The sequence below is a fragment of the Bombus vosnesenskii genome, unplaced genomic scaffold (assembly GCF_011952255.1).
Source record: "Bombus vosnesenskii isolate JDL3184/JDL3185 unplaced genomic scaffold, Bvos_JDL3184-5_v1.1 scf7180000013334, whole genome shotgun sequence".
Lineage (NCBI taxonomy): Eukaryota > Metazoa > Arthropoda > Insecta > Hymenoptera > Apidae > Bombus > Bombus vosnesenskii.
In genome coordinates this window covers 1057523-1083023 of record NW_022882972.1, presented here as the reverse complement: position 1 = coordinate 1083023, position 25501 = coordinate 1057523, and the positions used below count along the sequence as shown (strand labels likewise).

At 34.6% G+C, this 25501-nt stretch overlaps 2 protein-coding genes across 6 annotated transcripts in view; both read right to left on the bottom strand.

The window, feature by feature from the left end:
• LOC117235889 (soluble guanylate cyclase 88E) overlaps positions 1–15725 on the bottom strand; it is a 35442-nt gene extending 19717 nt beyond the window's left edge. For 2 of the 5 annotated variants that reach the window (XM_033498342.1, XM_033498343.1), the window contains exon 1: positions 11364–11519. The gene's annotated coding sequence lies outside the window, so the exon portion shown is untranslated. Of the gene's footprint in view, positions 1–5555; positions 5772–11363; positions 11520–15353; positions 15376–15548 lie in introns of those variants that run through there. The other 3 variants (XM_033498344.1, XM_033498345.1, XM_033498346.1) reach the window with 3 other exon arrangements.
• A 1915-nt stretch (positions 15726–17640) lies between these two features.
• LOC117235891 (sugar transporter SWEET1-like) lies at positions 17641–24781 on the bottom strand. The gene is made up of 6 exons (XM_033498348.1): positions 24203–24781; positions 22973–23050; positions 22585–22708; positions 19407–19562; positions 18178–18297; positions 17641–18082 (listed from the first exon to the last, which is right to left on the bottom strand). The coding sequence occupies exons 1-6, from the start codon at positions 24277–24279 to the stop codon at positions 17975–17977; spliced, it is 663 nt and encodes a 220-aa protein (XP_033354239.1). The 5' UTR covers positions 24280–24781; the 3' UTR covers positions 17641–17974.
• Positions 24782–25501: the final 720 nt, after the last annotated feature.

Sequence of the window (25501 nt, the reverse complement as noted above, 5' to 3'; positions counted from 1 at the left end):
AGTAAATAAAAATATAAATATAAATGTCACAAAGTAGTTGTAGTAAGGTAAAAAAAGTGTCATAAAAGTTACAATAAATATAAATGTTACGTGTGATTCCTTCAAGATTCCAATAATTACAGACGATACTTACAGAGTTTACAGAATATTACGAACTGTCTATATTTCATTGAAAAGATCGTACATTTAGAACTTATCGGAATCGTGTTAATCATTGGATGCTTAAGTCGATGTGCCGTCAAAGATACGAATGGTAATGCTATTTTATATTCGTCATAGTAATATAGTATGTCTAAATTTATTTTTAAGTAATTAAGTAATTTATTTTTAACTTTTAAAATTATTACTCTGAATTGACCGGTCAATATGTCGATTCGATAACACGGAAATTTTTATATCGTTACGTACGTTGACATGGGACCAATAATACGGTTAAAAAATTAAAAAAAAAAACTATGCAATCCAAATGTAAAAAATTTCTAATCCGGAAAGAAAGGACCGAAGCGATGATAAATCAGGAAGAAATATAAAAAGTTTGGAAGAGCGAGTTGGGAATACTTTCGCGAGCCAGCTGTATGCAAATATCCGACGCAATCCGATTCACTTAACTCAACTATGTTAAGCAAACTGTTTATTACATCGCTTCTTGGCATTGATACCAGGTCGGATAATAAAAAAAAGCTGGATTTTATATTTATTGCACAAAATAAACTTTAGAAATCTTCTCACTTGTCGCGATTTATTCTGGCCCGTTGCTGTCGCTGGACCAAGTCCTTTTACCATAACCGACGAAAATAACTGAAGATCAAGGAATTCGCGTTGGAACGATATTTCCCGAGCGATACGCGGGACGATTTTGACCGCTTTCGGATGCTCCTCGCGTTTTTCGATTATGATGATCACTGACCCCGCGCACCAAAGGACGAGGTCTGGCCGACGGTTTAGCTTGAATTAAAATCAAGCGTCCATATAAGTAAGAGCCTGGTTATTATTAGACCGTTCACAATTTCGCTCACGTATGCACCTTTACCGATGGATATACGCGGATAGGTTCGCCCGCGGATGAAAAACGAGAGTCCACCTTCCTTTGTGGCCGAGCGTAGCTGCACGATTTTTCAGCGATCGCTTTTACTTTTCCTAGCGTGGCAGAATTTACCGAACGTCGATCGGACGAATTTTCAAGTTGCGATAAATAAATAAAAAAGAAGAAGTTTGACTTTGAGTAATTACTTTATCGATCATCGTATTTTTAATATTTACTTTTTTATTTTGTTATTGATCACTGTTTATATGGTAATTCTATTTCGCGTAAATTATTTCTTTTTTCTTTTTCTTTTTTTTTTTTTTTATCGTATTCCACGTGTTATTTCGTTGAGCTACGATTTACAGCGTCTGACATTTTTAACGACAACACGTAGTGTTAAAAGTTTTATCGTTTCGGTAAATATAGAAAATAATCGAATTTGCTTCGGAATTTTACTTTCGCGTGTTATTTCAATTTTAATTGCGTTTAAACTTCATCGGTCGATCACTTTAACTTTCAATCGCGGTTAAATTTTTAGCATTTCGTTAAACCTTTGCGCTGCGAGTTATTTCTCGCGAAATAATTACGATGGAATTTGTAGAGATTTTGCTTTGCAATAATTAAATGAACAGGCGAGTTTTACATTCTGCGCGTACAGAAAACGAAACGATTTCAATGTTAGCATAAATAACGACGTATGATCAAACGTCGCGGTTCTAGATCGTAGAGACGATATTACACAATTTCCAAAAATATACAGTTATTACATTATCTACTAATTTAACTCGTCCCATGCAATTACGTGTTTCCACGAAACCAGCTGAGAAATATTCACGCTTAATATTTATTCTGTTAACATTGGAGATGAACCAAAGGATCAATTGGGTCACGTTGACCTATTAAAAAATCAGCAAGGGTCGTTAATGCCACCGATAATTAGAAAAATGTTCATTTTCATTTCGACATTCACAGCAACATTAGCTATTTATGACTTTAATAACTGACTTTTCAAAATAGAAGAAAAGATGCTTAGAAACATTTCGAACTTTAAAATGCCGCTTCTAACTAAATACTTTGTTAAAGAATATGTGCTAATTGTTCCCGATTTAGAAGATTTCGTGGAAAATAATTCGATTAAATTAAATTCTTCAAAATTTCATCAATCCCTCGTTGAATGTGCTTTTATAAATAACAACAGCTATCGAGCTTTTCCAACGCCTACTTTCATTCCTATTAACTCTAAGGGACCATTTCTCTTCTGCTCTCAAATTTCTTCTACTCCGATCTTTCGTCAACGTTGCGTAAAAAAGGAAAGAACGTCTTTCCCCAAAAACCGTCTGTTCGAAAAATTACTTACGATCGTTCAGGTTCAGTCGATCTTAACGAGCAAATCACAGCACCGTGGAATTCAAAGAAATTGTCAATTATCGTACATTATCCTACAGATTATTAGAAAAGTGGACGAAATTGAAAAACAACGTCACCAATGCGAAATGTTCAAAACTAGTTTTATTACCAAAGAACAAAATTTCACTCGCGTTTCGATTATTTGCCGATGAAATTATACCGTTCACGATGCAAAACTATATCGCTCGAATTTCGTAATACCATCGATATTCTCTCTCTCTCTCTTTCTCTCTTTCTTTCTTTCTTTTTCTCGCGATAAATTTCGAACGATCAATGGAAGCACACATATCTGGCAGCCGCATCTGCAACTTCTATTTATATGATGGACTAGCGGAGGACCGCGGAGTCACTAGAAAAATATCCTGAAATAAACACCCTCCCTATTAATGATTTTACTTTAACGAGCAATTTCTGTTGTGAACGCCGACTACGATCGGTTCAACTTTTATCCGAGGCTTCTTACGGCTTTCGATGGAAAAGAAATTTTCACGCGTAGGATCGTTTATGCGTGTACCATTCGATGGAAATACACATTGGCAATTTTCTGCAGATTTTCTTCTCTACGTCGTTCCAACGTATAGAGTTACGAACAAATTGTAGGACTTTGATACGTTTAAAAAAAAAAACAATTTCATTGGTTTCGCGACTCTTTGGAATTTCGGATAAAGAAGAAACTTCCCCGTGTAAGATAATTTATTATACAGTGTAATTTATTATAATTTACACCACTCGGATTCAAATACCACACATTTTCTTGAAAGCTCGCTGCTACCTGATTTATTGGATTTTACTCGGTTCCCGTTATTTTGCGTGGGTATTTTTTAACGCGTGCTTAGTATCGTTGAAAAATTCTAGGATTTCGAGAAATTTTGCAAAAAATTGCCAGGTAGTTCGTACTCTGGTATTTGGCGAAAACTTTGCGAATTATCTTGAAATTTCAGCGATAGAGAACTTTGCACGTGTTTAATATGCGCATATTTAATGCACAAGTTTAACGCTCGCGGGAGACATCTGCTTCAAGAGAAAGAGACTGCACGACTACTTTAGGTAATTGTAAGGACCTTTTCTTTTAAAGATTCGCGGATTTTATTCCTTTGTTAGTCAGAAATATTTTAACGGCCGGTCTACGATTCCGCGACGCTCATTTTCTTGCATGCTCAATGATACACCGCCGCGACATTTCGTTCTCGTTGTATTTACGTTTTTGCATTTCGCGTAATAAATGCATGCATGTCTTGAATACTTGTTTTTGTTTCAAGCACACGTCATGAACATGCTACGACGATTTTCATCTTTTAACCTCGAGTAAACGATATCGAAATAGTAATCCGTTCTCGTGTTTCGTCTATCAAAACACTGAACTATCGTTGCGTTAAGAAGCTTCTGTTCTCGTTAGAAATTTTCTAGAACCGAGAGGCGAACATTCAAACTAGACAGTCGTTGAATCGACGCGTTTTGTGTTTCGAATAATTCCACTTTTGGCGTTCTGTTGCTTTCAACGTTACTTAGTGCGATAATTATAGTTGAAGGATATTCGACGAATAATTTTTTTCAATTATTTCATACGATATCAAGTAGTTCCAATTGTTTGTTATTACAATTTTGATCATATCACATCGAGTTTCGTTCGAGACGAAATTTTTACGAACGTCAATTATCAATACTTTGAATTTGAAAATTACAAAAAAGATAGTATTCTAATGACTGAACTGGGCAAAATTATAATATCTTCGGAGTGATAGTTATTTAAAGATCAATTTCTTTGATACACCTCATTAAGGAGCTCTGTTCCACGCGAACAAATATATTCGCGGTTTAACTTTTACACGAATATTTAAGAACAAAATACCTGTTTGGTAATCTCGATATTGTTGTATCGAAGCGGACGATTAATCGATGAAATCTTGTTGGGAGGCGTTACGTTGAAATTTGTGAAACCTGAATATTCGTAAATGCATGGTATTCTTTCACAAGTTGTTCGAATAAATATACTTAGACAGTCAAATGTCCATGTATCGATTATATAATATAACGATACACACGTAGCCACGTATTTAAATAGAATTAGACATGACATAATGAATATGAATTAAAAACCTTTAATATTCGTAACGCACGTTACACATGTCCCATGTGATTCTCCAATTAGAACTATGAACACTGCTAAGTGTATCGGTTGGGAAATATCGTGTTTTCTCCAAACATTATTAAAAAATAGCGGAATGTGTGTTTATGAGAAATGTTACTGATCGTAGAGTCAACTACAATGCGCAGTTATACGTCGAGATCATCGTTATTTCATGTAGCAACGTAACGACAAAATCTTAAGAACCGACAGTGTATCAAATAGCAATCGTTTGATCTGCCGATAATGCGCTACTCTTCTCTTGCTTTTACGAAACAGGCTGGAAAAATAATTGAAAGATACGTGCACAGATAGACGTTTGAAAAAAAGCGATCTCGTCGCTCGAATTAAATTTGACCACGTAATTGCAAGATCTAAAGAATCGACGATGTATCAGATAACTATTACTCGACTTTTCAACTTCTTTTTCTTCTTTCCTGGCTCCTTTTTCGAGAGGTTTCGATAGGAAAATACCGTGTTTCGATAAAAAGCAATCGGCACCACTCGCAGGAAATTTGGCCGAGTAATTGGAAAATCTAAAGAACCGACGGTGTATCGAACGATCTCATCGTTTCCTTTTTCAAAATAATTCTAATGTAAAATAGAGAACGAGAAGAGCGTACGATATGAAACATATCGGTAAGAAGCGAGAAGCAACGATTATTGAAAATAATTTTATATACGCGTCACTCGTATCGAATTTCGCTATGTGTATAATTCGCGAATATCGCAAAAGCAAACGTATGAAATAGCTATTACACGATCTCTTAGGAAGTTGGAAGAAAATCCTGGACGAAGAAACATTTTGATAAAAAGCAATCGAGTCACTGTCACGAAACTTCGCCAAGTACAGTCGCAAATCCTTAAACATTCCGACAGCGTAACAGCGCGATCTCTTAACCGATTCGTTCGCTTCTCCCTTCGATTCGAACGTAGCGACAAAAAGAAGCGTCCGCGCGAAGATACAAAGTTTTGGTAAAAAGCATTCGCCTCACTTACGTGAACTGGTTTCGACGGTAGAATCGAAAGGTCGCAAGCCCAGAACCGGAAACACGGGTGTAAGAAGCGGTAAATAGCGACCGTTTGGGGGAGATTCTTTCTGCGGGACGGTTCTCGACCGTGCGATCTATCGACTGTGTGTCACTTCACTTGCGTCACTCGTTCTGGAAGTTGCGGCCGGAAAGAAGACGCGGCGTTACCCGCGCGCACGAAAGGAATCGTCGTTAAAACTGTGGTGGAAAATTCGCGCGGCCGTGCGCCTCGTCGGCCAGGGAAACCGAAAGGGAGATCCTCTCGAGTTGGTTAGAGCGGCGCGTTACACATTTCGTGAAAGCGTCGATTCACGTGTCCTGCGGGACTGTGTGCCGTGTACGGAATAGTCGGCCGGCCAGGAACTCCCTCTTTTTCCGTCTTATCCTACTCATCCCCCTCTCACCCTGCTCCCACCTTTTCTTCCTTCCGTCGTCGACTCGTCAAGACTACAGCGACGTCAGAAGCTGCGGATCTCCACCGCCTTTTAGGAAACGAAATCCACCTTCGCTTCCGGGACAACTCCCTCGCCTGCTGGAATTGAACGATCGCTATCAAGGGTCCTTCTGTATACTATATATTGTATACGTTAACGCGACTCGTATGGTAGATAGAATTTGACGATGCAGGTGTCATGTCAACGACGAAATCGACTATACGACGTGCTCACCGCGTCGTTTCATAGTAATTTTTCTCTTGTTTTTCTTTTTTGTTAGCAGGTTTTTTTAGGGAATGGAGTAGAAGACGAAGATTCTTTGGCGATTTTATGTGTGCTATGACTAACGATAGGTGTGTTCATGATGTCAATTATCAGGGATATTTTATTTCGTAAGTGGATTTGTAAGGAATGGAGAAGAAACTTTCTTGAATATGAATAACTTTTTAGGATTTTAATATTTGTTACGAGTAATTATAGGTGTGTTCACGATATCAGTTGTCAGGGATATTTTATTTCGTAAGTAGATTTGTAAGGAATGGAGGAGAAACTTTCTTGAATTAGAATATTTCTTGCACATTTTATACGTACTATAAATAAAAATTTATGTGTTCATGCTATCAATTATCAGAGATATTTTATTTCGTAAGTAGATTTGTAAGGAATGGAGAAGAAACTTTCTTGAATTAGAATATTTTTTTGCACATTTTATACGTATTATAAGTAAAGATATATGTGTTCATGATGTCAATTATCGGGGATATTTTATTTCGTAAGTGGATTTGTAAAGAATGGAGAAGAAACTTTCTTGAATATGAATAACTTTTTAGGATTGTAATATTTGTTACGAGTAACTATAAGTGTATTCACGATATCAGTTGTCAGAGATATTTTATTTCGTAAGTAGATTTGTAAGGAATGGAGAAGGAACTTTCTTGAATTAGAATATTTCTTGCACATTTTATACGTATCATAAATAAAAATTTATGTGTTCATGCTATCAATTATCAGGAATATTTTATTTCGTAAATAGATTTGTAAAGAATGGAGAAGAAACCTTTTCGAATAGAAATATTTTTTGAAGATTTTGTATATGTTACGAGTAACGATAGGTGTGTTCATGATATCAATCGCTAGAAACTAGTTTCTTTAGTAAGTAGACTGGTAATATTCTTCTAGTAGACTTCTTATATTTTATGTATGTACATAAGTAACAATTGATTAATATGGAATCACCACTTTTAACACGTAACAAGTGTAATTCGTACGAGTGTATTTAAAGAAATCAAGGATCGAAGTAAGAAAAATTTCTACCTTTAATATACATTTCTTTAACATCAAAAATTCGATTAGATGAAGACGACTGGTGAAGAAATCGACAGGAGTTATTATTTTCGCTAATAATCATAGACATTTCTATGTAATATTTCATTTTTATTTTAACTATTCTTCACGAGATTTTACTACACTTTTCTTCGTCATAGACATTTTTAGAAGAATTAAAACAGAATTTTTGAATCGAACCAAATTAACGATATGAATATTACGTACGCGTAACTCTACAAGGACTTTTGAAATACTTTTTTCATTAAACGCATTACGAACTCGTACAATTTTCATTTCTGATACATTCTTACTGAATAATTTTGAAAACATTTCAAAGTGAAATATCGAAGCTCCAATCTGCCAACAGGAAACTTTCGTCATATGAAAGTTTCTGTAAATACGAGTCTCAGACAATCTCATAGCATCTGTCACCGCTGTACAATACCTAACTTTGGTTATGCAGTAATTTTGCCCTACACTCGTTACGAATAATTAGTCCCTCCGAAAATCTTTTTCATGCGCATTTCTATGGATTTATGAGTTCTTTGCAACCAAATTTCCTCCTCCCTTCAAACTTACAAATTAATACGAACCGTCCTCCCTTCCCCTCGATGATACGTTAAAACAGTTTTATGATTCCTATTAGAATTTTTTCACCATTATTCGCGTTTCTCTCGGAGAAGGGAAGTCGATGAAAAGAATACAAACAGCGTTAAAAACGTACCGTTTCGCGCGACGAATTCCACCACGATTAATTTACGCAATTTCGCAACTCGATTAACACGATTCGTCAATTATAAAAAATATATATAAACGAACACGTAACAAAGAATATAAGTGACATTTTAAGACGATAAGTGGACGTAAAGCCGAACTGAAAGGACGAGACAAACAATCCGAAGACACCTAAATTATCTAAAGCTCGCCAAACCGTACAACAAACTGTGAACTTGCTTCTTAAGCTCCGTTCACACCAGCGATTACGGTACGATCACACCAATCAGACACCCGTCAACGCCAAAATTCCTTACACGTAATCCAACGAGAAGGATTTGCCGTAAGCGATTCGGCTAAGTCAAATGAAAATCTATCTAATGAAAAGAAATTCGAAGCGCTAACATTTAATCGAATTTAGACGAAACTACAGCGAAGTAGATGATTTCGGTCATTAAAGATATTGCGACGAATCTCGCAAAATGAAATCGAAATTAGCATTCGATCGTTTCTCGTCGTTTAGTGCGAATGCCTCGATAAAATCACAGGTTTTGATTGATCGTGACGAACTCTGGCCGCTAGTGTGAATCGAGCTTTACGTCGCTGATAATAAACCGTAAGCGGTTGATGCGACGCTAAATAATTAAAAACAGAAAGAAGGAATTGCTTTCGATTTATCGCTCGAAATAAGCGTAAAAACGTGATACAGATACATACATATTGTATATCATACGTTAATTCGTCGTGATGTCACAGTTGCTGAAAAATGAATTCGAGTTATTCGGACTGACGTGTAATTGGAAAATTTCGAGAATTTTCATCGTGCGATTTTCGTTGCAGATTTGTACGAACGTACGTGTCTAATATTCTTCTTGTTTCTCGTTTTTTCATCGTTGTTCGTACTTCTTGAAAATCCAGAATTTAGCGCGTCTTGTTAGCTAATAAGATCCTTAAGGGCGCGTGTTGCAACCATTTGACCGACTCGTGCGACCTCGTCATTATTGGATACGGTTATAATTGTCCAGATATACTTAACGAACGTTCAAGCAAATTACACGGCATCGAAATACTCCCTGTATTGTGCTCTAAATTGATATTAAGTCTAATGGGAGAGAGGGCTGCCGTTTCTGGATGTGCCTCTGCCATGTGAACGCAGAGGGAAACGTTCTACTTTCCGTAGCGTCCATAATTTACGAACTTGCTTCGAAAAGGCGAGTGAAAAAGTACATCGACCACGTTGACAGTTCAGGAAAAAGTTTCCAAATTACGTATATGTATATATATATATATATATATCCTTTATTCTTCTTTATTCTTCTGCTATTTTCTGTTATTTGTAATCCTCGATATAGTACGTTCTCGTTTAAAAGGAAAACTGAATTAAAATTGAAACGGAGAATTTATTCCAATTTGAATAAAATTGGAAAGAAAAATTGGGAACCTACGAACAATTTACGCTTATTGCCAATTAATCCTCCATCTATTGTATATACCGAGTCGACCAGTAGTTTCTCATTTTCTCTGTATTTTTTCTTCAAGCTTTGCTTTTTTCTCAAAACGATTAAAGTAAAGCGTAGCAATAGAATCTGTTGGACGATATTATAGAAACTTGGAAGAGTATTATTCAAGAAGTTTCAGGGATTCGTCGAAGCACGAAAATCTGAGAAACTGCCCTTAAAAAACACCCACTTAAACGATCCAATATGCAGACGACGTCAGTGAAAATAAGGTAGCAAGCGAAAGGTTGAGAACGATTTTTAAAAAAGAAATACGCCATTCGATCTAACGAGACATGATCCAAGTATCGACTTGTCTGTAAAAGAGAAAATCCACCAACTTATCAACAGAATATGCATCATCCTGCGATGAAAGAAATATTCGTCCTAAGAACAAGAAATTTCAATATAAAATATTCCTCGTATCGATCGTTAATGACGTTAATTGGTAGTATACGTTCTATTAGCTGTAGCTAATATACTGTTTGTACGAACGTTTAATGGAACATTTATTTGCAATAAATAAATAAACGTGCGTATATATCGAGCATACCAAATAAAGTTTACAATTTGCGAATCGATTTATATAAAAGACCACTTTTTTATGCTGATGATTAAATATAAAAAATTACCGAGTATAATAAGCCGCGCTTAATTAATTAATCACAGTCTTTCGAGATCCTGACATTAAAGAAATTAGCTTCATACATTTTTATTACGTGTATCGCGTGATGATCATGAAACGTTCGTATTTATGATAACATAATTATAATTTAATTGTTATATTTTAGTGAGGAGTATAAGACTGGTAATAATTACATGTATGACTATAATTATAGCATATATTCGATCATTAACCATGGAATTATTTCATCGTAAAAAGATACCTCGCCATCAATTGATCTCATTTAACAATTTCGTCAATAACTTCTCGCTTAATTGCTTTTTAATTACGATTTCATTATTTCTCATTCGATTAACATACCGAATATCGAATGCTTATAATCGCGTTCCTACTGACGTATTATCAATTGGAAACGTCAAATAACATCGTAGTTGAATATTATTATTATATTTAGGCGAACACAAATGTACAGCGATATATATGTATCGAACGCTTAATTAGACTCGATACAGAACAAAATTATTCTGCGAATTCTCTCAGAATTAACGAACCTCTCTGTTCGACGATCGAAAGAATCATTTCCATGGTCTACGTATAAACGTTACAGCCATTTACGATCTTTTTTCGAAAAACATGAGAAATCACATTTTCCATGATCTTTGCATAAAACGATAATTGTTTAATTCGTTGCGTTTAGTTCGTTACGTCGATTCTAATTTAGTTCGATTTTTCTTTGAGTACCTCAAAAATATGAATACCGTTTAATCACGCGGACTAATATCGATCAATTTAATTAAAACAACACCTAAGCGAAACATCATAGAAATTTTGTCGTATCTTAAAAATGTTCATTGCCCCTCGACTATCTCGTATCCGCCAAAATACTTCGATAATCGTACAAAAGGTCAACAAAAATGGACTAATCGTATTCATTTGGCTCGATGTTCCTTTATTATCCCGCTCGTGGAATCTCGAACATCTCTTATATGTTGTATTATGCGTGATGAAAAGGTAATACGAACACGTGTACGTAGGATCGTGAACGCTTGACTGTTGGGAAATGCCTGCCAAGCACATTTACCCTACGTATCTTGGAATCGCGGAAACTACATTTGCGCGGCTGCAATGGCAGTTCTTATTCTCTACGATGTTTATCTGACCGTGCGCTCTGTTATACGAACCATCAGCTGATTCACATGACTCGAACGCGACGAGAGGATCAGGGGATGCAGCAGGTGTTACAACGAGTCCACCTCCACAGAACAGGAACACACTCACGTTAACCTAGCTATTTTCCTGTGTGTGAACATTATACTAACAACGAGCCGAGGCGCACACTCGGGATCAATCACGAAGGGAAGTCGTGCGCGGACATGAATTTCGTGGATGCGCGCCATCCACGCGACTCTTCCGGCTACGATCGAACTTCCTTCGTGCGACCACGCTTGTCAGCACCGAAAACCGCCGTACCGAATTCTTCGTCGTTTTTCTTCTCTTCTTTTTTCTCTTCTCTTGCAATTTCCTTTTATTTGCTGTTTTTTACCAGGAAGTTTCGAAACTTTCAGGATGCGGTCAGATTATCTTCGATATACAGGGTGTTGCATACTTGAGTCGTCGAACAGCAAGGGCTTAGCTAAGAGGGAAGAATGTTACGGGAAGTTCGTCGATAAACGCTGCGTTACAGAGTTACAAAGGAGTAATCGTACGTATGAAGTAGACGGCGATCGATTTTTCATTACAGCGCACGAAAGTCGACCGTGTTATGGTGTGGGTGTAGTCGCGCGTCTTTCTATCACATGGTAGCACTTACATGTCGTTCATAGTTCTGACAATAAACGTGGCAGGACTCGAAGCTTCATATCGATAACGATGGAATTAGCATATCACGGGCCCTGAGAATTTCGTTGAATTTCAAGGATTGCGTCTTTTATTCCTCGCGTGAATTCTTCGTGCAAAGTCACTTGCGTAGAATGAACCTTTCGTTTTACGGTTGCTAAAAGTCAAGGGGTGTAAGGTCCGGTGACCTTGCAGACCGATGAATTGGTCCACCATGACCTATCGGTGTACTTGAACAAAGAACTAGCGCAAAGAACAAAAAAGCAGCAGTTTTTGACATTTTTGTACTATAATAAGACAATAGAAAATGATCAGCTAGTATTTTTAGTTGCTCGTTCGAAGATGTTCTTGCGTCCGGGCACGAGCTTCGCGTCGATGAACAACGGAATGCTAACATCTCGCAATTTCTAAGGATTCTCTTGAGTTTCAAAAATTGCGTCTTTTATTCTTTGTGTTAATTCTGCCAAGTACGTACAATTCTGCCGAGTATAGTGAAAGATGGATAGAAAATTGTTATGGACCAATTTTTCGACCTCCAAGGTCACCGTTTGATTTTTACTCCCGGCGAACTATAAAAGAAAAGTTTCATTTCACGGGAGCGAGTTTGCGCGAAGAAGTAGCGCGAGGAATAGAAAAGCGCAGTTCTTGAAAGTCGACAAAATTCTCAGAAGCTGCGAGACGTTATTTTAACTCCATTGTTCATCTTCATTAATTTATCGTTGTGAAGCTCGTGTCCGAGTGCAAGAACGACGTTTTCAAACGAGAAACTAAAAACACTAGCTAATCACTTTTTATTGCATCATTATCATGACCGTTAACCACACGAAACACCGCACAATGGAAAACGTGTAACTACACAAGGATATAGGTAACTTTTGTGCGCCGATAAAAAGTACGTCGTTGTCTGTTTCATACGTACGATCGTTATTTGCTTATAATTCTCTAACGAAGCGTTTATCCACAAGCGTTATACGATATATTCTTTTCCTTCTTAATTTCGATAGATTAAGCCCTTGCGCTTTAAGTTTGGGACACCCTGTATATTGTCAATAGAATGGAACTCCATTCGTAAGAACGAAATGTTAGTAATGGCCGATCTGGTCGAATCAACAGTTTCAAAATTTGTTTTTACTTTCGTTCATCTAACTTTATGCGATCCCTTTATTATTCCTACATTGTCTGATCGATCAATTTGTCAATTTTTGTTAATATAAGAATTTACGTGAACTTCGACGAATGTACGATTTTAAATTAAATCGTGAAACTGCTCGTACGACCGGGTCTGGTAAGGTTAGTGTTAACCGAACTTTAACTGTGCTCCTATTACCAACGAACCGCTTTTACGAACGTCACTAACATGTAAACAGTAGAGGCACGCGTTGTACGACTACTGTGACACGCTATAACGCCTTGCAGTCGATACAAGTCCGCGACATTGTTATCCGTTTAAAGAGGAAATGTTTCGTGAAATCCTCTCATACGTAAGTGAACTGCTATCAATTGAACGAAACATCGTAAGTGGTGAAGAGGAATAGGTGGACTCCTGTCATATGAACGACGTGGTTACATCGTGTGGATGATTATAAAAATGGCTTAAGCCGTTTACTTTTCGTTTCGAGATATTTACAGCTTTGCGTTTGAGGAAAGAAATGAATTCTGTTCAACGGGCGCGAAACGATCGTCTTCTGCAAAACCGACTCGATCCTACGACTCGACTTCTACTACTCTACAAAGATGGTTTCGGATTATAGGGTAACGTAAATAAACGCAACGTGAAATAAGCGATAAACTCATTTATGCTAGATTCTTGACTCTGGCCACTTTTCGTAATCGTCGACACATACGAATCGACTCTTTCCCCGGTTGGACAGGTTCGTATAAACGAATTTCTACCGTATTCGATATTCTTAACCTAAAAGGATCGATACACGCGTATGTATCATCGATATTGTCAATATTTATCGACGAATTATCTTCGTTGAAAACCTTGAAATATTGACGATATTAGCGATCGTCTGAAGGCATCCTTGGGTGTACACATATTTTCTTCGAAGGAAAAAGAATGATATTAATTTTGATGGAAGAAAGATATTAATTTTATTTTGTCACGTTGCCTCAAGTCAATTAACCTGTTGAATTACGATAGCCAGTCACAGTTTCGTGACGTAAATCACGGACCAAATGTGTCGGTCGTGAATCATGCTTCTTTTATGTTTTGCAACATTAATTTAAGAAAGTAGAAATTTTGTCGCATTTTCGTTAAGATAAATATGGAATCCGTAATATCATAGTATAATGCGAAATACAAGTATCGGGTTATGTTTCCGTTGCATGAAAATTCTTTCCATGCCTTTTTCGTTATATACATTTATATACAATATGAAATAGAACTCGTACGATTTTCATTTATTTGAATTAATGATAATATGGTATTGCGATGCGAAATAGAAATTCCGCGGAGTGTAAAACATTCATGCGACAGGTTTTATATGGGAAAGGGGAATAGAAAGTTACAGGAGTTTCATATTGTTCTCAAGCTTTTAGCACAGGATCGTATAAAATGTCTTCTTCACGGGAGAGAAACGATGTTTTTGTTAGTCACGTTTTAAAAACAGAATTTTAAATCAAGATTGATCATGGTAACAAAAATATCCGATATTTTCAAACTTTTAAGAATAAAATTCTCTCCATTGAACGATACTGATGACAATATACAATATACGACACAGTTACTTAGAAAGAGACAGATTTTATTTCGATACCTTTTACAGAGCCAGTTTTCTCAAATTACCTGGATCGCTAGAAACGTTCTCAGAATTGAATGGAAAGACAGTGTACCTCCCAAATTATTTTTATTTCTCAACGTAACTTTAACATTGATATATTTGAACCAACGATGCTTCAAGATCGTTTCATCAAAATATTTACCAATAATTGCCAATACAAGCCGTCTTAACTCCCGTGTCTGACAAGAATTTCCTTCGGCCAAGTACTTTTGCAGTCGTGGAGATCGATGAAAATCGCGAAGTCAAAGATTGAAATTAAAATGGAATTTAATGAATACGCTAGATGCGGTAATAAATGGTATCTTAATTAGACAATAATTAATTATTTATTTTTGCTCACACAAGCTTCACTTATAAGTGGTAAATGACTCATTTTTACCGAACCTATGAAGGAACCATGAAGGATCCTTTCATGCACCAAATAAAAATTTGGCGAGCTGAAATTTCCAATAATACTGCTATAATTTGCGCTTCGTTCCAAGTTCTTTTTTGTCAAACGACAAAGCCGTACATTTTCAAACGCAAACGAAAACTACGAAATTTACTTACGATCATCGATATCTTTTAATTTAACGCGAAATAAACAAAATATCGAATTTTGTTCCAACAATAGCCAGTAATACGTCGCTTCGTTCAATACATCGGAACGCTTGAGACACGAACAAACCTGATAACACCAACGCAAATCATCAACAAATAACTCGAGGATTTCATTGGATGGAAAATCGAACGAGACACACTTACCTCGTGCCATCTTCTTCTTTAGACCGTTCCTCGGCAATGAGGCTATCAAAGCAGCTAAAGAAATTATTGAAATTTCCAACACACTGCAAACAATTACCCTGCTTGCTCAAGGTAGCACAAATGAAACACGCGTTGCTACGAAAATCATTTACATCGTATCGTGCCGAAACTTGCAAAACTCAAGAAACTCGCGTCACTGGCGCTTTTTCTACTAATACGAGACGTACAATTAAGCTGCTAATTTGTCACGCTGCTCGATGAGATTACCAACAGACAAAGAGAAGAGCAATATTTCGAACGTTTCTGTAATTTAACGAACGTAACGAGATCTGTCGTGGAGATCGAAAAATAATTGAACGTTCGTCGATTTAGCGTGCAAAATCATAGAGTACCGGGTGCCCGTCAAACAATCGGACACTTTACTGGCCACCACATACCCAGACATGCTACTGTCTACTAAATAGAAGGTCACTGTTTCCTGTTATTAGTCGGCAAACTCGATCAGAAAGTCAAGCGATGATGTACGTCGTTCATATAATAAGCCGATACCAAGAGCGACTACTAACGAGCCATCGCAGACGTAAATCGCAAGGGAACCGCAGCCAGTTGCCAAGAGAATATTGCATTTGCATGCTGTGTAACGTGGCCCCCGTAGAAAGTAAAATGGTAATCACCTTTGGTTATTCTTAATAGCGCGGATCCGAGGCGAGCGCGCACACACGCTCCGCATCATACGAAGAGCGTGTCGGTCATTGAGAAATATACGTTTATTAGTAGACATACAATTGAATTTACGTAATGAATTCAATGGAAGAAGAAACGCACCTCTGTTAGCGGAGTCGGTAACCGTGACTTTCAGGAGAATAATAAAGATAAGATAAGATTTATTACGCTACAGATTGATCGTTACGATCATTACACGTATCTAAGGAATAGTAGAAAATAGTGATTTTAAAAGATAAATCGTTTTTAAAAATACGGCTGAACCACTTACTTGCCAGATCGATTAACTCTACAAGATAACAAGTAGAGGGAATTGATGAAATTACGTAACCAATGAATCGTTTGGGCAATCAAACGGTTGGCTAAAATTTAACAAGAAGCGGAGTTAACCATTTTGACCTGTGAACAGTTAAAATGATAAGATTGAAAGACTCGTAGCAAAAGCGATCCTTGTTATATTCAAAATTTGTTTGTTTTTTTTTTTTCATTTAAAATATTCTAATGAAATGATTGTCCGGTTAGTTAAACGAATAATAGGAAACGTTCAGTTATTGCGATTGAACTAGAAATAAATTGATTCTTCATGGTTAATAACGAAGAGTTATCGCATGTAGTCACTTACCAAAATCTACCATCATTTGGAGCATTGTTATTCAATTGAAAAGATCTTCCTGTTTTAAATATAACGTACAACTGAATGAATAACAGGGGAGAGATCTCTCCCCTTTTTGCGTACCACGTACTATTAATACATGTACAAAGAATGGATTTTTATAGAAAGTTTAAATGTGTAACTAGAAATAAGATATAAAAGTATAATATCGCTTAATAATCTGTGGATACTAAAAGTAATATAGACTTGGAGAAGATTTTAACCATATTTTGTACAATATCGACAATGGAAACCTCTGTACGCTGGAAATTCATGTACCGTAAATGTTTTACTTAAGCTTAAAGTATTGTTTAAAGATTATGCGATTAAAAGATATATCTAACTGATTAATTAAATATGTTACTCTGATAAAATTATAAACTTCACGATCGCAACCATCATATTAAACACGATTATATATAATATTGTGCATTTCAATTCTGAAGAGAAGTTACTTTGTAGCGTAGAATATGAAGATTGCTAAATATAAATATATAACCGATGATTTAGAAGATAGAAGCATTTATAAATTTGTCAACTGTTTTAATAGCTGACAAAGTACTCCGACTATAACCGTCTAAGTATTATTCCGCCGTAAAACTTCCGCAATGTACACAAATTCTGATTAACTTTCAATTATTTGATTCCTATATGTATATTCTAATATGTCTTAAATTATGCTAATATGTATTTTACGGCACATTGAAGATTGGTGACTTGATTTATCGTGTCACGTTAATTGTACAAATTAATCTGGTAAAGATTACGAGTAAAAATAACAGCATTAAACAAAGTCTTAGCCTATATAGAGATTTTTACGCTCGAGAATATTCAGGATCTAAAAAAATGTATGTTTCATTAGAAAATTCGTCGTTTAATAAGAATCGTCTAGATATAACAATTAACATCAATGGCTATCGGCGTTAATTATTATCCAATTCATATTTGTAGACCTTATTTTAGTTGCTAATTTGTAGGCGTGTAGAAAAATTGTAACAGTTGGAGGCACAAGACATCCTACACAGTTCCAATATTTACAATATCACTTTTCTTAATCCTTCTTTTCTTGGCTGGAAGCTTTGTCTTTCGATTTCGATGGATATATCACGAACAGGGACAATTGCGCCACAGACAAAACAAAACCAACCGAGTTCTGAAACTTTAAAAATACATAATACATTAGCGAGTGATAATCTGCGAATTTTGTAGTAATTTAGATAGTACGAAGGAATAAGAAATAGAAAATCTACTTACGATAATGAAGACGTTATTAATTATAATCCCGTACAATAGCCATAAAGATATAACAATAGTGCCCATAAATATCAGTGGGAACGGAAGGATATCCGTGTTTTTCGTCCTTATGATCTCCCTCTGATGAATCAAAAAACAAAAGATTATTGCAATCGTATAAACAAATTTCGTAAATACAGTTAATTCAGACAATCTAAATATCATTAAAGATAATGTCTAGCGTTTAAAAAATTATTAACGAAACTTCTGATTCGTATTATTTGTTTCGTGCGAACCATAATAGCAGTGTTTCTTAAACATTATGTTTGAGAATATCAGAGTATGTTTTTCTAACTCGCTCTTGTGCCGCATTCGTTCGAAATAGAAATACGTTTAACAAAGAAATCACTCACTAACTAAATTGATTCTTCGTTCGAAGTCAAGTAAAAGTACGAAGAGATATATTTAGAACTGTTTGTATGAATAAATTGGATACTAAGATGTATAATATCTCAGGAAAGTACACAGAAACTGCTACACGTTTGAAAATGAATCTCATCTGGTAAAATACTGTTACGCTCGATGGCGTGCAAAGAACATCTCGATCAACGAGAAATTGAGGCAATACGTAACGGAACTACAATAATACGGCTGTTAGATATATCCTAATTTAGCCGAGAAAATTTGAAGAACATAAAATCAACGTTAAATTCTTTAAAACATCGCAATCGTGATTAAAGAAGCTCGATAAATTTCATCGAAATCTTACCGAAGGCAATAAAATTTTACGATAACAATATCTGAAAGTTTCCAATCCAGTTGCGCTATTTCTATTTGGATGATTACACGATTTCGCATTTCGTTTGTTACGGCTCACAACTTCTTACAACTTCTTGTCGCAACGCAGAAATGTTACTCAACGATTGCAAAATTTCTCATCGATTATTGCATAAAAAAAAAAAAAATAGCTAACTATTTGAAAAGAGACATTGTATCATCGACAGAACTACATTGATAAGATAAAACATTCATATAACATATATACATGCAATGATCTTTCAATAATTATTTTTAACATTTAACATATTTATCGAAATTTGAAGAACTGAATAAAAATCTAGAGTAAAATGCTAAGGATGTAAAATAAGTAAAGAAAGATTTATGCAAACGAATAATAATGCTTGTATTATTCGTTTCGTGGGTATTAAGTTTGTTAGAGCTCTTAGCTACGTTCGTGGAATTTTACTTACAATATGTAGAAGAGGAGACGCTATTAAGAGGAAAAATAATCCTGTCACAATCAAACCGAATCTGAACTCGAGCTTCTCGGGATCTTCCACTTGTGCATACGCGAGGAAGGCCGCTACAAAGGCTGCTACCTTGCCTATTAAAGCACGTGTATCCTTCTAAAAATGCGGAAGACGATGTAAAATATTTATTCAGACATTGATACGGTTAGAAATATTTGTTCAAAGTTTCTTCGCAAAACACCAACTTAGGTTCTACGTAAAGTCTTAATTTTGCCTGACTATCGATACACAGGGTGTCCGATAACTGATAGTACAACCGGACAGGGGGTGGTTCTACATGAAAAAATAAGATAATTATATTTATAGGTACACCAACTTCACCGATTTCCATGATTTTTGAGCATATTGTAGAAATCAACATACTCTTCTTATTGTGACGTTAAATTTAAAATCCTTTGGCGACTACCAAATCGCACTCGCCTAATTATACTTGTAGCAACAGCTCATAGACGATAACGACATTTGATTGTAGTAGTAAGCGTATATGATACACTGTAGCCATTCTCCTATGTTAATGTTAAAGCATAATTCCAAGTTAAGTGGATACGAGTCTTGTTATCATCTTTGACAATGTAGCCATTGTTTGTGTACAGTATAGCATCTGTCACAGTCATCAGAAATTTTCTTAAAGGCAGATATAGATTACACTTTGATTGAAACTGTTTTTGAAATCAAAGCACGAAAGATTGGAAAGTTCTAGCGTTCAGAGGAAAAATTTACTTTTTTTCTATTGTTTAAAAAGATATTGTTAATAAGTAAATAATCAACTATTTGAATTTGAGGTTCAACCCTTGGTCAAATTTAAATCAACTTTGTCCTAAATTGAGTAATCAGTCAGTTTCTCAGTTTAAAAAGTTACCAAACGTGGCAATTTAAAAATTTAATAAACGATAAGAAGAATTGATATAAAAGAGATTACGTTTGTACTTGAAGACTGTATTTGCATCCCGAAAACGTCTAGTTCCATATAATTAGTAGTTAGTCTACAAAAAGATTTACAAAAATCATTTCCTTCTATTGTTGTCACACGAGAATTCCCCTTCAAAGGCCTCGTGCACAACTGCACACGCGAGGCTGCAAGAAATGCCAGTTATAATTCAATTAAGAACACCAATCTACATATTAGGTTTTCGCTTCGCGTTAGTCCTTTGAATCTGGCTACCGTGAGGCGGCTGGCAACGCTTACGTGAAACGATAAGAAATTAATTATAAAAATAGCAGGCGAATGAATAATTGATGTTATTTTACGAAAAGAATAATTGTTATTATCTTCATTCGTTACAGAACTAACTCAAGCCCAAATCCAATACATTGTAAGTTATAACACATATTTTTTACAATCTCGCATATGCAGTTGTGCACGGACCTTTAGCCAAACTCGCCAAAATCTCGTTTATACGTACCAGAAATAAAAGATAAGAGCTAGTTTTCGCTTGGGTCATTATACCTGCTCGCCGCAAGGCTGCTGTCAGCCAATACTAACGCATAGGCCATTACCAAGGCACAATTATAAACAAAATAAATTTTTGGCCAATATCTTAAAAACTATGACCGAGCGAGGGTTATATATGTACATAGAAAACAGTTGCTCAACATTTGGATTTCTACAATATATTCAGAAATCTTTTCTATCATTCTTGCACTATTTCCACACTCATGCAATATACACTTTCTTTCATCCTGTGCCCTCAACATTCAAGTCATCTGAAATTGTTAACTATTATTAGAAACGTTTAGTAATATGGATGAAGATAGCCTACAGTAAAATCCGCTGAGCTGGGTTAAACGTACGTGTACCGCAAACATTTTCAAACTTGATTTTCTCAAAAGCGAAGGGTGAAATGAAACAATTTTAGTCTTTCTTTTCGACTTACTTTTTCATGCGGGATCAGCCACTGGACGGTTATACTACCAGCTATCGGATATCCTGTGTTTTTATTTTATTACAATTGTTTGTAATTCAATAAAGACAATGTCTCGTTATATATTCAGCCGCGTATCTATCGGCTGTGCAACAGATTAGCAAATAGTAAATACACGTACACGTTATCTTGAAAATGTTACAAGTGTTTGCGAATGTTTGTCGCGCCTTTTGCACTACTGATGGATACATGACTTTGCTAGATGTAGCTACATTTTGGTTTCGCAAAAAAGAGAAAAAGAAATCCAACAAACTGAAAATATTATAATTTTGTATACAGGGCGGGACAGATAAAGTGTTAGGGGCTGTTCCCTCCGAAGCCATTGTAAATACTAACTTGAAATTTTTAGGTATTGAAGGGTAGAGGCACCAACATTTTAGGGATGTAAAATATTGTGGGATATATGATGCTATCCTCGTTCTTTCTTAATCAGCTATTAATTTTTCGATATTAGAGCTCATGTTATCAAACTTAACAACTTTTATCTAAAGCATTTTTTCGCGAAGTTTCGCAAAGCTATTATCACAAGAATAAATGCGTGTTTGGAAGCGAATGGGGAACTCTTTGAACATTTAACAAAATAATTCTCAAAGCAATATACATTTCTTTTGATATCTTTCGACATCTTCGCGGAGCTCCACTTATGCAAGTTATTTTCCGCTATAATTCCTTAACTATACAAAATTGAAACAGTGCCTTAGATAAAAGTTGTTAGGTTTGATAACATCTGCCCGAATATCGAAAAATTAATATGTCATCTTATTTGATAAAAAAGTAGGCGTAGCACCCTTTCCAGTCCTAAAACACTCATGCTCTCAATATCTTACAATCTAAAATTGTAGCCTCTCTGCACCATTTAACATCTAAAAATTTCAGGTTGATATCTGCAATAGCTTCGGAGAAAACAACTTGTAATATTTTACTTCTGCCTCATCCTGTATGATGCATGATGTATGATACAATAAGGAAAATTGCAATATATACAAAAATTAAAGCTACATGCTTCTAAGAGTCTTTTAGTTTCTTAAAATTTAGCAGCAAAATATACAACTTCATCTATGGTGTATATCGTAACAGAATATTAATTCAAACGTTCAAACATGGAAACTAAAAAGGGAAATAATTTACAAAGAAAGAAAGTAACATGCCAGAAAGTAACACATCATGCATTTGAATTTAGAAATATAAACTCGTACCGTGTGTGGTGAGTAATAATAATATACAGCCATGTATGCTGTATTTGTGAGTAATCCAAAAACATTAACATTAATCATTGCAGGATCCCTCACAATCCATGCATATTGAAGCATCAAGATGCACCTATAAAAAGTTTTTGATTCACTATATGTCTATCTGAATAGTCTGTATATATGAATTTCCTTCTTATACTATGATCTATAATACTTTTTTCACAGTTATGAACAGAAAACAACGTGAAATATTTCTATTATAAGCAAAAGTATTAATACTGTATTTAGATATCTTTACTTCACAAGAACAGAACAACCAGTAATATGTTTTAAATAACATTACACACTGCGTATTTATCTTTATGTCATCTATGTTAAGTAATAATGCACTTACATTCCTATGCCACCCAAAAAAGGCATGGGATCAAATCCTTTAGACGAGCCCTTTTGATAAATATCCTTACATATCAATCTACAATTAAATGACAATCAAAAATGTTATTTTTTATTACTTAATATACTTCAAATTGATAGTAATAATGTAAACAGCTAGTATGTAAAATCACACATACAATTTTTGACTTATATCTTTACAATATTTTGAAGTCACATTGATAAAATACAAAAATTTAATATTTCAAATGACCTATAAATCTACATATGATAGATATAATATATTATATATACAATTTGCTTATACAAATTGGTATATTATATTTCTATTATATAAACTATATGCTATTAGATAACTTCATATATTCATGAATCATGTTATGTCAGCACTTTTCTTTAAAATTATTATTAGGTATAGGTACAAATAACGAGAATGAAATTTGCAAAGTTTATGTATAAATATTTACGATTAATCATATAAAAAGTAATTATTTGTTAATTTTAGTTACTAATTAGTTACTAGTTATAAATTTCTTTAATCCTAATTGCTCAATTTCATACATATCTCACATGTTATAAATACATAAAAAATATCAAATAGATGTTTTTATTGTACATCAATAATAGTTCAAACATATAATTAATACTATCATTTTTGGTATTTTAATTTACAAAGATCAATGTGAAACATATATAAAAATTTCGTATGTAATATACCTAATTATTCTTATGATAAGTTTATAAAAACATATATACATATTTGTTACATTATAATTAGTCATTTAAAAAAATGGGCGACACATACGCATATTCGCAAATAAACTGGTTTAAATATTTTAATACCGTAATAATGAAAAAAAAATGATGTGGCACTTCTAAAAGAAACATACATTTACGATTTAAATTATATCATAACATTCAGGACTTTACTAGTACATATATACATATTTTTTAAATTTTATAACTTATAATTGATGGCTTTATATCAAAGTAACACAACTTCTCTCAATTTTGCCGCAATGCATGAAAAAAACAAAGAAATCTATTGTTCGGCGTATCACGTGGAATATTAAAAAAGTAGTTTGAATATAAATGTCAATGTCAAAGAACAGTTACACGCTCACGTAGTTTGTAATACACTTCTATTCCAAAACGTATAGTTTGTAATAGAAATCGAACGTTGTATTTCAGAAAAAACATAAATCGAAATTTTTTTATTTCCTCAACTTACGTGCCAGCTGACATTTGGGCCATTGTACAAATTGAGGCACATGATGCCACAAGTTCTTTGTAATCCTCCAAACCCATCGCGTTTTAACAGTTATCTTCCTTAATACTCAATGACTACTATGAGACTACGACTACGAATCACTTCATCATTACGAAACTGAATGTCCCCACCATAAACGGGGAGATTGGGGAAAAAAGTACCTAATGATTGGTTATTCCATTTACGACATTGGTGTGTTGCCCCTCGCCCCACTACGATGCGACACACCGGTAAGCGCACTCTTACACTCGTTTGCTTATCAACACGAATTCCAATTTTAATTTTAATTTCTGATGAATTGAACTATCAACGGTGAAACGTAATATTTACGATTACCTATGTTGCGTCACGTGAAAAAAAGGATACAAGGAATTTTCCGTTGTACACGATAAAGTAATCGAATATATACTTAGTTATATATATCTTTAATGTCTTAAAAGTGTTGGTAATTCGTATACCTGATAACGTTAAATTATACGATATCAATCATTAATTTACAGATTTGAAATTTATGCTTTTCGGTTTACACAGTACTTTCTGTGATATAATTTTATTATACAGCAGTGGATGTACATTCATACATACACGTATAACAAAGAGTAGGGGTATGCATGGATACAATAGTTGTATCCCTACTCTTTGCTTATAATAGTATTTTATACCTAAAAGTACATACAAGATAGTAAATTAATGTTAAGTATCTATCAGTGGTCAGCGCAATCTAGTGATATAACGAAGATTTAACTTTCTTTAGCGCAAATTTTGAATGCCTATGATGATTTGACGATTTCGAGAAATTCAATTACTTATATTTTTTCCTTAACAAAATATATAATTACAATACATTTATTTAATTTATATTATGTATATCTATTTAATCTATATTACGATATATGTATTTAAAAGATTAAAATAATTATATTATCTTCATCGGGCCAGCTTTATTATTTATTGTTATTATTAATATCATATAATCAGTTTCAATTAAGAGAACTGGTTAAATTATAGATACTTTTTTAAAGTCAAGTGCAATAATTTTCAAACCAAGTGCTATACTCCCTATATTACTTATTTTAAGCATTTTTTATGACATTTTTAGTATATGATGAAGAATACTATTATAGAATCAATATCTTTTTATAAAATTTACTATTCACTTATAGGAAAATACGTGAGGAACGATAATTTAATTTCTTTATATTAAAATAAATTTATTATAATGATTTATAGAATTCTTCTTCTGAGTCAAAGTTGGTAGCT

Bases quoted from the DNA above. Each gene is read 5' to 3' on its own strand.
- LOC117235891 (XM_033498348.1), bottom strand. From the start codon at position 24,279: ATGGGTTTGGAGGATTACAAAGAACTTGTGGCATCATGTGCCTCAATT. The intron at 23,051-24,202 runs GTAAGTTGAGGA...ATTTAATTGTAG, and splicing joins GCCCAAATGTCAGCTGGCAC to ATTGATATGTAAGGATATTT. The intron at 22,709-22,972 runs GTAAGTGCATTA...AACTTTTTATAG, and splicing joins TTTTTGGGTGGCATAGGAAT to GTGCATCTTGATGCTTCAAT.